This window comes from Anabrus simplex, chromosome 2 (assembly GCF_040414725.1).
Source record: "Anabrus simplex isolate iqAnaSimp1 chromosome 2, ASM4041472v1, whole genome shotgun sequence".
NCBI lineage: Eukaryota > Metazoa > Arthropoda > Insecta > Orthoptera > Tettigoniidae > Anabrus > Anabrus simplex.
This window is the reverse complement of record NC_090266.1, coordinates 170,369,783-170,381,787: the sequence shown is the minus strand read 5'-3', so window position 1 is coordinate 170,381,787 and position 12,005 is coordinate 170,369,783. Positions and strand designations below refer to the sequence as shown.

Here is a 12,005-nt window from a genome sequence, read left to right as displayed (position 1 = left end):
GTAATATTGACATTCCCTTAGGCTGATGCTAAAATCCCATTGTGTAAAATTGAATCAAGACAGTTTTCCTGCTCTTCTTTGGCTTTATATTTTCCACTTAATGTAATAAACTTGAGTAATTATGCAAATACAAGTAAAGTGTAAACTTATGCCCTACTTATGCCCTACCTTCCAGTTGACTGTATTAATTCAGCCTTTTGGTAAATGAGGGTGTCAGATGTAGTTACTAAATTAAATAAAAGTTAATAATAATAATAAAAAATGATGTTATTGCTTTTACATCCCACTAACTACTTTTGTGGTTTTGGAGACATTGAGGTGCCAGAATTTTGTCGCTGCAGGAGTTCTTTTATGTGCCATTAAATCTACCCACATGAGGGTAACATATTTGAGGTCCTGGACTGAGCCAGGATTGAACCTGCTAAGTTAGGCTCAGAAGGGCAGCACTGTACTGTCTGAGCCACTCAGCCTGACTACTGCCACCACCACCACCACCACCACCACCACCACCACCACCACCACCACCACTACTACTACTACTACTACTACTACTACTACTACTCTTTTTTCGTCTTCTTTACAGATTGAATGGTATTTCAATGGCCGTGTGATCATGAGTGCCAACAGGATTCAGACTTACCATGACTTTGGTTATGTAGCTCTTGATATTGAAAGTGTACGTTCAGATGATGCTGGTAACTACACAGTTGTTGCCCGAAATTCATTGGGAGAAGCTCAAATGTCAGCTACAATGGAAGTTGAAAGTAAGTGCTATTTATGTTAGCATTAGTGACAAATTGGAATGAATTGGGCAGTATAATTTCACCATGGGGCATGTCCCTTTTTTAAATTTTTCTTTGAGGAAATGTAGGATACTTATTTGTAAATGGTTACGACTAAAATATACTGCAACTAGGTTTTGTTAAAATTAAAAAATATATTATTAATGCTCCCTTACTGAGCTTAACAGTGATTATGTTATTGAATAGGAGATGAAGAATGTGTTCATAACTTTGACTATCTATGAGATGTTAAGTTTAGACAGTTAACAAAACACTCAACACCATGAATATCTGCAATACTGGAGGACCAATAGACATCTAGTTTGTTTGAGTTTGCTATAGAATGTCAGCACATTTGAATCAAAGCTGAAAGCGTAGACATGCATTTAATTCCATTTATCAGAATAACATATGACAACAACCCATCACCCTTTGATGGAACTGTCTAGTAGCTTTAAGTGCAGATTGTTTAATAAAAGGTTTATGAAAAGTGAAGACACTATATATTCCTGTTTTATCTGTTTTACCACCAGCAAGTGGTAGTAAATGTCATGCCTGTGGGTAGTATTATGTTGTTATGGTCTAATGATTTGAATTTCTTATCTCCAGCTCGTTCCAGCATCGATACATCAAGTATGCATCGTAGTACAATGGAAAAAACTCATCATTTGGAAAGCTCTAAGTTTGTTGAGCCACAATACCACATTGAAGAGATATCAAAATCCAAGCCCATATTTGTTCAACCATTGTCAGATCCAAAACCCATCAATGAAGGAAAGAACATTCATTTGGAATGTCGACTGGAGCCTATGGGCGATCCAACCATGCGAGTTGAATGGTTCTTCAATGGCAAATCTATAACAGTTGGTAAGTTATTTTGTTAAACACTTTCTACAGAGGAACTTCTTTGTATGGAATATTGTATTTCCTCGCGTATTAGACCCCGTTTTCTCCCGCTTTTATAACCACAAAAATTGAGTGGGGTGGGGGTGGGTCCAATATGCTATAGCCTCCCATTTTCTTCAGAGACTTCTGGGTATAAAGAACTATAAATTGTACATGTATGTATTCTACACTATTCTGTAACAAATTTCTGATTGTATTCTGCGTCTTACTGGCTACCTTCTTTGGAAGGCAGTATTTATAAATTTAAAAAATAAAGAAAACAACAAATGGTGAACACACCACTTTTAGGCCTACATATACTGTAAATATAATAAGTTTTATTTACTCTTATATCACGTAATTCGTTTCACCTCATTTCTTCAATTTTTTGACTTCCTGGTGGGAAATTGAACCACGTCCTTCCAGGTGAACCAAGCACGCCTTGACCGCCTTGGCTAGGCAGCCCCTCACCAAAGGCAAGTGACTGTTCTAACCATTATTCCAATAGCTGGGCCTGGTGTCATGGGCGAATATATACTGGAACATATAACTCTCCAGATCTTAGCCTGACATATAAACAGTTATCATCTTAACATCGTTATCTCATTTTGTACCAATTTTTACGTATGCTTCAGCAGCCTGGAACTTGATTGAGAGAAACAAGAGCAGGATTCAAGTGGTAGAAAGGAAGTTCCTAAAGAGCATGCAAGGTAAGACCAGACGAGACAAAATACATAATGAGATATGGAAAATCAGAGGTGTACGTAAATAGCAAAGGAAAAAAGACTGAGCTAAGCTAAGGTGACTCGAACACATGATGTGAAGCCAGAACGAGAGGATTCTGAAGGTAGGTTTTGAGAAATGATCACTGCAAAGAGAAGTAGAGGACTACCTTGAACAAGATGGGAGTACTCCCTAGTGGAAGGTATCAAAGCAGGAGACCTGAACAACAGCACAGTGATCGAAGAAGAGTGGTTGAAATACAGGTTAAAGTGGAGGGCTTTGGTATATTACCCTACCCAATGTGTGTCTGGAAATTGGATTGATGATTAAGAAGACATCATCATTGTCATACTGTAGTCATCATCATCATCAACATCATCATCATCATCATCATGTCGACATCCCTTACCCTTATGCAGTATGTCAGAGCAAATTTGTTTCCTGTCCAAATATTTCTCAAATTTTGTTTTTGCTGCATATATGTGGTTTTTATTCTTCTTTGTCACTGACCAGTTTACAGCAGCATAATTTCTTTAGCCTTCATTGGCTCATTTTTATCCATAAATTTCATAACTTGTGAAAGATTGTGGGTTCAGGCTTGTTTCAGGTTTATGACATACAAGGGTGCTGGCATGCTACGAACATATGCCAGTAGATGTAATTGCACTATAATGAGCTGAACCTATTTACGCTCTGGTATTTTTGAAGACCAGCCATTAAGCAGTTTTTTTGCTGTTAATAATAATAATAATAATAATAATAATAATAATAATAATAATAATAATAATAATAATAATAATAATAATATTATATTATATTAGATATATTAGATAATATATTAGATATCTATATCTAAATTATTATTATTATTATTATTATTATTATTATTATTATTATTATTATTATTATTTCACATTTGGGTCACTACTTTTGTAGTTTTGCAGAGATGCCTGCTTGTTGTTGTTGCTGTTATTCTTATTAATTGTTTTGATGCAATTTCAGGATCCCGTTTCCGTACGTACTATGACTTTGGTTATGTTGCTTTGGATATTGTCCATGCAACATCCTTGGATTCTGGAGAATATACTGTGAGAGCTACAAATCACTTGGGTTCTGCTCATACTTCAGCATGTGTTAGGGTATGTAACTAATTTTTTTTTTCTGTGCAGAGATGCTAATCGGTTAATTTATACCTTGAAGTTTTTGTAAATAGAGTCTGACACAGATCTCTCCTAGATTTTTGAATGATTTGAGTATTTGGGATGTTGAATATGAATATGATTTCCCCCTCTCTATAAACATTTTTTTCCAATGAATATTTCCTCTGCACTGGCCCTTTGAAGAAGTAACCTGTTCTTAGACAGTATTTACCTTGGTGCACCTTGCAGTTTTAGTTGTGTTATTATTTTTTCTTTTCCTCTTCTTTATGTTAAGGCAAGTTGAATCTATAGTGGAAAAATATAGAGCAGAAGCTTCTCTGTTAATTTGTATATAATACAAACTTAGTGATTCATAGTAATATTTTTTTTTTTTCCCTTTATAGGTTATTAGTCGATCAGATATTCTAACTGAAAGTCAAAATGAATCTGCACTGGAGCAGATTCAATTCTTGGAGGATTCTTCTCGTCATCGCAGAACAGTCACTGATGATGTAATGATAATGCAAGCACCACAGTTTACACGGCCTTTACATAACATAGAAACTGTTGAAGGCACTAATATTCATCTTGAGTGTCGTCTTCAGCCAGTTGGGGATCCTACAATGAGAGTGGATTGGTTTGTCAATGGACGACCAGTAAAAACAGGTCTGAATTTTTTTGGATTATTGCTGTTGATGGATTTGATAAAGCATACAGATGTGAATTATGATCTATAATACATTGATGATTATCTATAATGCTTAGATGAGAAATCTAGCAGGAGCAAAATATATATGTGTTGGAAACAGATGAAAAGCAGCGACTTAGCATGTAAGACTGTGTGGATAGAGGATAGAGTACACATAAAAGAAGAAAATGGGCCCAAAATGTTTGAAGAGCGGCAGTTAATTCGAAATCATGTAATTCGAAAACCGATTTTTTGCATCCCAACGACGGTTTTACTGTAATAGTTTACCCATATCACACAAAACTATCTACACCATTTAGCCAGGCTATCCGGGGCATAGGCATTTGTATACCTTCTATCCTTCTATAAAACCTGTGACTACTACTACTACTACTACTACTACTACTACTACTACTACTACTACCACTACCACCACCACCACTACTACTACTACTACTACTACTACTACTACTACTACTACTACAATGGTCTGAGTGAAGAGGGCAGGGGTTTTTAGTTGGTGGAAATCCAACTCCCACACAGAGTGGTGCCTTTAAAAGATTTTCCCCTGCCATAACAAAACAAAAACTACTACTACTTGAGGAAGGAGTTTACTGCTCAGAGTTATCCCACCCAATTGGTTGACCACCAGATCTCCTGGCCCATGAATTCTGTCCCCAGACTCCCTAAGAAACCTAACCCTGTACCCCTCATAACCACATATCATCCTGGTCTACACAAAATAAATACATTTTAAAACAAGCATACTATCTTCTCTCATCCTCACCCTACACTTGGGATATTCTTCCAAAAAGCCTCCTAGTAACTTTCCAGTGCCTGCCTAACCTCAAACACATTCTCACTCACTATGAACCATACCGACCTCCACCCCCTTCTGGCTCTTTCCCCTGTGAACACAGCCGCTGTAAGACCTGCCACTTCCATACACCAAGCACCACTTTTACCAGTAGCATCACCAACAAGTCTCACCACATACGTCGTCGTCATTATCTAACAGCTTCAGTGCAGACTGCCCAGCTTTCAACATTGGCTTAGCTAGCAACGTACTAGCTAAACATACCGTATTTCCCGGCATAATCGTCACCACCGTGTAATCGTCGCATCCTTTATTTTCAATACAAAAATCGGACTTTAAACATTTAATCGCATAATCGTCGCACGTCCAAATTTTGTTCACCAATCTGGTTAAAACGTAAATAAAACTGCAATGTAAGTTGCACATGAATGCGCAATTTAAATACATGTATGGTTTATGGGCAATTTGGCAACACAGTCACATTTGCGAGATGTTGCACAACGTATAAATAAATAATACCGGTATATGTACGACACATGGCTTACCGGGAGGCTATCGGCAGTTTGACAACGTGGTCGCGAGACAGTGTACAATTTATTCACCACCTACATATTATGAGTTCTCATTTGAAATACGTAAGGCTGTAAGTTATCGCTTATCAGCAACGTCGCCAGGAAATACCAGTACTGACACACACTTGTCTTCTAGTAGACAAGAGGTCTGATAGAATTCTGCGTTATTACAACCACCCGCCCCCCCGGCACAACAGTCGCGAAGGACCTTGGCCTAGCAAGCGACCGCTGCTCAGCCCGAAGGCAGCAGATTACGAGGTGTCGTGTGGTCAGCACAACGAATCCTCACGGCCGTTATTCTTGGCTCTCTAGACCGGGGCCGCCATCTCACCGTCAGATAGCTCCTCAATTGTAATCATGTAGGTTGGGTGGACCTCGAACCAGCCCTCAGATACAGGTAAAATTCCCTGACCCGGCCGTGAATTGAACCCGGGGCCTCCGTGTAAGAGACAGGCACGCTACCCCTACACCATGGGGCCGGCTCCTGCGTTATTGCGCACGAAGTGAAATCCAAGACGATAACGCAGATTTCCACGGAATTATTCAGCTCACGGTCAGCCGAATTGTTTATGATGTCTCAGTTGTCATCGCTAGACTCTTATCGTACTACTACGTCATAAGTGTCCGGGCATGGGATGAAAAATTTACCCAAGCAGTAAAGATAATTATTATCCAATGGTATTAAAGTTTTATTTTATAAACTCGTCAGTAATGTAATGTAAAATCATCAATAACTGGGAAGAAATATTAACCTAATTACCGTATGTTTAAAAGAAATTGAAAAAACTAATGTTTTTTACTGATGTCTCAGAACTCGGTCAACTACAGTAGATCTACACCGCGCTAGCTAGAGCGATGTGTGAAGACGTCCGTGCTCCGGTTTGCGAGCTTTGCGCAAGCGCACTAGTGCGTCGCAACCAACGAGCTCAACTGATAACAAATTGCTGCATGCTTCCTTGCTGCCTAACAGTATTGACTGCTCTGGAATGGACAGATCACAGATGCATTTATTTGTTTGTGACTGACGTGATTACTGTAGACATGTGTGCGTGAGAATTTAAGTTTTTAATTTGTATTTGGGGTGTTTGTAGAAATAATTTTTTTTAATAGTGAACAATTATTACGGAAAGTCATTTATATTGCAAAACATTAACGTGTGAAACATTTATAAGCGATTATGTTTAAATATAGAAACTATTCTGCGGGTTTCAAGCTAAGTATAATTGCCTTCGCTGAACAGCACGGGAACAGAGCTGCAGAAAGAAAATTTTCAGTGAGTGAAAAGTTGGTGCGTGACTGGCGGAAATGAAAAAACAAGCTAAAAAGCACAAACCCTTCTAGACGCGCATTTAGAGGTCCGAAAACAGGGAAGTTTCCTATAATTGATGAAGAAGTGTTTATGTACATCAATGAAATACGTAGCAATGGTTGCAGTGTATCTTATGAAATGTTACAAATTAAGGGACGGGAGGTAGCACGCAAACACAACATAACTCAGTTTAAGGTGAGTCGTGGGTGGATTAAGGGGTTCATGCGACGACACAATCCGTCAGTGCGAAGGAGAACAACACTAAGCCAAAAGTTGCCTGCTGATTACACGGACAAGGTTGTAAATTTTCACTGATTTGTCATACGTTTGCGCAAGGAAACTTCGTACTTGCTTTCTCAAATTGGTAATGCCGATCAGACTCCAATCTTTTTTTGATATGACTCGCAACAACACTATTGCGCTAAAAGGATCACGGAGTGTATTAATGAAAACCAGCGGTAGTGAGAAGTTGCGATGCGTGGCAATGCTAGCCATTACAGCTGACGGAAGAAATTTGCCGCCTTACATAATTTTCAAGAGGAAAATGATGCCTAAGAATATACAGTTTCCCTGTGGAATTCATGTACGAGTGCAGCCAAAGGATTGGATGGACGTAGAACTCATGCTGGACTGAGTTAAAACTGTGTGGGATAGAAGACCCGGTGCACTACTACTGGTTGTTTTAGATAGTTTCCGAGGTCACCTCGTGAACAAAGTGAAGCAACTTCTCAGTAAAAATAAGACACGACAGATAGTCATTCCTGGTGGCCTAACATCACTTTGCAGCCACTAGACGTATGTATTAATAAACCCTTTAAAGACCACTTACGTCGATTTTTACAACGAGTGGATGATGAGCGGCGATCAGCAATTGACGCCCGCTGGAAATATCAGGCGTCCACCCTTGGACTTGTTATGCTCGTGGGTGATGAAGAGTTGGGATCTTATACCACCTGAACTAGTCTCCAAGAGTTTCAAAAGGACTGGGATTTCGAATGCACTAGACGGATCCGAAGATGACGCAGTGTGGCAGAGAGACGATGAATCTGATACTGGTATTAACAGTGGCGAGGACGGCGCATCAGATACCGAAACCTGCGATAGTGACACAGAAGATTTGGAATAAATTGTGTACCAGTAAGTCCGTATTTCACAACAAAGCAATAATTTTTTTGCAAGTGTAATATTTTAACTTTAATACTCAAATTAATGACAATTAACTTAATACGTTCATTTTTATTTTCAGGTTGGAAAAACGTTCGCTGAATTGTTGCGAATAATTATGAATTTTGTTTTAGACTATTTTAATTCTTTTGATGTATAAACGCGAGTATTACATGCATCTTATATTTGTATCAAATACAATTTAGTTATACATTTTTTGAGTAATACAAATACTGGTACTAAAAATTCTTCGTATAATGGTTGCACCCTACAATTTTTTTGAAAATTTTGGTATAAAAAGTGCGACGATTATGCCGGGAAATACGGTATATGTGGCCACTGCAGTACCTGTGAAACTCCCAACATAGATCTTCCTGTCGCCGACTTCCCAAACACTTACTTCACACCTGCTTGCTCTTAGAGATTACAAAGTGGGACATCAAGTGGTGGCCTTAACATTGAACAAACACTCATTGTTTTTTCATTCTCTTATCTGTTTATCCTCCCAATCCCCTCTCCTCACACAGGGTCTACTTCCCAACAATGGCCACTGTCGTTCAATCGTCTACCGACGAATGCTGCAGACAGAAATTTTGGACCCATGTTTTTTTTCTGTGTGTACTCTATCTTCATGGTCTTACATGCTAATTACATGTAATATAAGATTTCATCAACAACAGTCACCCATCTCATCCACACTTTTAGATGCTTTTTATTGTGCAAATCATTAATTGTCAAGTAGAACATACAATAAGACTTTTTAACCCTGTATAAAGTAGTATCTATATAATATTATTGGATAAGGTAAATCAGGATTCTGATCAATGACCAAAAGGTATGAGATAAAGGCTGATGATGCCCATGTAATGGGCGAAACATGTCCCTAAAAGTTAATATGACAAGATATAAATCTTAACGTAAGAACTTTACTTTGTATTGAATAGGTTGTTATCAATAAACATTCATCATAATTTGTGACTTAACTTACATGCTAAGCTGCTGCTCCCCATCTGTTTCCTATAATAGAGCCACCTGGCAAAGGTTTAGAATAAAGTGCAAATTTATTACTAGACATGTTTGTACTATGATGGAAACAAAATTTTACGTTGTACAGGAACCATTACAACAGAGTCACATTGTACCACAGTCAGTTATATAGATAACACAACTGAAACTAATCAATAATATTCAAAATAATACCAGACCACAGGGTCAAAAAAATAGAGCCACTTGACACAAATATTTTGTACTTGATCTAAGTCTTATGAAATTTACAGGAACAGTCATTTTTGCATAGGAGTGCATTAGTACTTCGTGGTGTAACCCTTATTTTTGAGGATTTCCCTGCACCTCTTACCCATAGAGTCGACTAAACGCCTGCATTCGTCGCTGCTGATCGCACACAAGGCTCTCTGGATTTCTTCCCAAAGTTTATCTAAAGACGTAGTTTTTGAGCGGTCAATTCTCTTGTCTATGATCTCCCATAAGTTCTCGATGGATGATGCGTCAGGGGATTGAGGTGGCCACTCTAATACTTCGATATGGTGATATTGAAAAAACTGCCTTATGATCCTTGCAGTATGCTTTGGATAGTTATCGTGCTGAAATTTCCATTTCAGCGGCATTTCCTCTTCAGCATAAGGCAGCATCACATTTGCTAAGATGTCGTTGTACATTTCTGCGTTCATTATGCCGTTGATACGGTGTATTGGACCAAGGCCATACCATGAAAAACATCCGCATACCGTAACACTTCCGCCACCGTATTTCACAGTTTTTAAAGTGTACTTGGGATTAAATTCCTGGTTTGGTGGGCGGCGCAGATAGACTTTTCCGTCTGAGGAAAACCTATTATACTTGGATTCATCAGACCAAAGGATGTTCCTCCATCAAATATTGGGTTTGTGTTCATTTCTCCGGGCGAAGGCCAACCTTTTCCGAACATTAGCTTTTGAAACATGTGGCTCCTGTCTCGCAATGCGCCCATTCAATTTTGCGGATCTCAGTCGTCTTTGAATCGTTGAAGTTGATGGTTGAACATCATTTTTGTCACTAAACAAAATGGCTTTCAGTCGTGGTGGTGACAAAAATGGGTTTCTTTACTTCCCTAGTGATGAGTCTGTCTACGCGAGGAGTAGTTACACGAGGTCGCCCCCTGTTCCCCACCTGCGGCTTTTGCGGCTTTGTTTGTTTTGCCAGTCAAATGGCGTTCTGGACTCATTTTCGCGAAACGTGTAAATCTTTGGCTATTTGATTCATGGATATCCCACTTTTGAACATCCGGAACATTACTATACGACCATCATCACTTGCATGCTCTGCTCTGCCCATCTAGAAGAATGTAAACAAAACCAAACGTCAGTTTACATACAAAATAATATTGAGTGGAGGTTTGTTGACAAATAATATTACTAGCCCCCAAAACAACTGCAAAAAATCAATTTGAACGGGACTTCTGTAAAACGGCTCTATTATTTTGACCCATAAGATTCTTACCTTTATGCCTCTTTTCGAACGTCTAGCTCAAACGCTTCCTTTCGCACGACTACAGACAGCAGCGACGTCTTCCCTGATATTGTCTAAAAGGGACTGACAACACAGCACTCGTGGAGATTTTGCGAACTAATAGATATCCTAGTTCTTAATCCCGTCAATAGAGGTGGCTCTATTATTTTGACCGCCACTGTATATGTATAATAATTATAATTGTTGTTGTTGTTGTTGTTGTTGTTGTTTACAGTTTTAGTTAGTTGTTTTGGAATAGTGAATTAATGATCACTTGGTTTCCTTTCAGGTCATCGATTCCGTCCAGCTTATGACTTTGATTATGTCGCTTTGGATTTACTTAGTGTTTATCCTGTAGACTCAGGTGTTTATACTTGTCAAGCACGAAATCAGTTGGGAGAGGCTGTAACTTCATGTTCTGTTAAAATCATTGGTAAGCGCTTTCTTGCTTTGATTTGTATTTTATGAATTGAGCATCCAAAAGATACATACTGTTTACTAAAATTATTATATGAAGTTATTTTTTATTATAGAATACAAGGATATACAGTACTTGTAGTGTTCTGCATATATTTTTGTCTCGAAAGATTGCTTTCGAAGTGCTGGGTTCTTTTAAAAAAATCTTTTAAATTTAATTTTAATGTCAATGTTACTATGGTGCTCTAAATATACAATTAAGGCTTTAAATCTCAAAATGATTATTTTTCTAGAATTTTCTAGGTTTTTTGTGTGTCTAGAATCAAAGACGTAATCTTTAATAAAGACTGTAGTTTGTTTTACATCAGGGTTCTAAACCATTTTTCTTTTGTTTATTGGCCTGATGTATTCTTTATTTCCCTTTATTTTTACCTTTCACTATTAAGTATAGCTGATAAAGAAGGCCTTCTACCATCAAATATGTATATATTTTAAGAAAGTATGACTAAGTTCTTAGGGAATGTAAGTGAAATTCAAATTGTAGTAAATTACTGTATAAGATTATGAAAAATTGAATTGCACTCACTGTATGCCAATCTTTTTAAAATTACAGCAAAGAAAGATTTGATTTTTGAGAGTCAGCATCCATCTGGACTTGAAAAGATTCAGTATTTAGAAGATTCATCAAGATACAAGAAATCAGAATATATAGATGAATTAGTAAACATTAAACCCCGATTTGTCACAAAACCCAAGAATCTAGAAAATATGAGAGAAGGCCAACATGCGCACTTTGAGTGCAAATTAGAGCCAGTTACTGATTCCAATCTAAAAGTGGAGTGGTATAAGAATGGTCGACCTATAACTGTTGGTGAGTAATAATTTTTTAAACCTATCTCTACTGTACGTTACTCTTCTGCAGATATCCTCCTGGGAACTGTAATATTATATATCTGTTGAAGAGATACTACAGTATACTGTTTAGACTTTCAAATCGTGCTGTT

At 37.9% G+C, this 12,005-nt stretch overlaps 1 protein-coding gene across 1 annotated transcript in view; it reads left to right on the top strand.

Annotated features, from left to right (window-relative positions):
• sls (sallimus) overlaps positions 1–12,005 on the top strand; it is a 281,400-nt gene that overhangs the window by 125,426 nt on the left and 143,969 nt on the right. The window contains exons 19-24 of the mRNA XM_068226121.1: positions 584–764; positions 1,392–1,649; positions 3,393–3,529; positions 3,934–4,195; positions 10,874–11,017; positions 11,615–11,872. Of these exons, the coding sequence (XP_068082222.1) occupies positions 584–764; positions 1,392–1,649; positions 3,393–3,529; positions 3,934–4,195; positions 10,874–11,017; positions 11,615–11,872 (1,240 nt within the window). The remainder of the gene's footprint in view (positions 1–583; positions 765–1,391; positions 1,650–3,392; positions 3,530–3,933; positions 4,196–10,873; positions 11,018–11,614; positions 11,873–12,005) is intronic.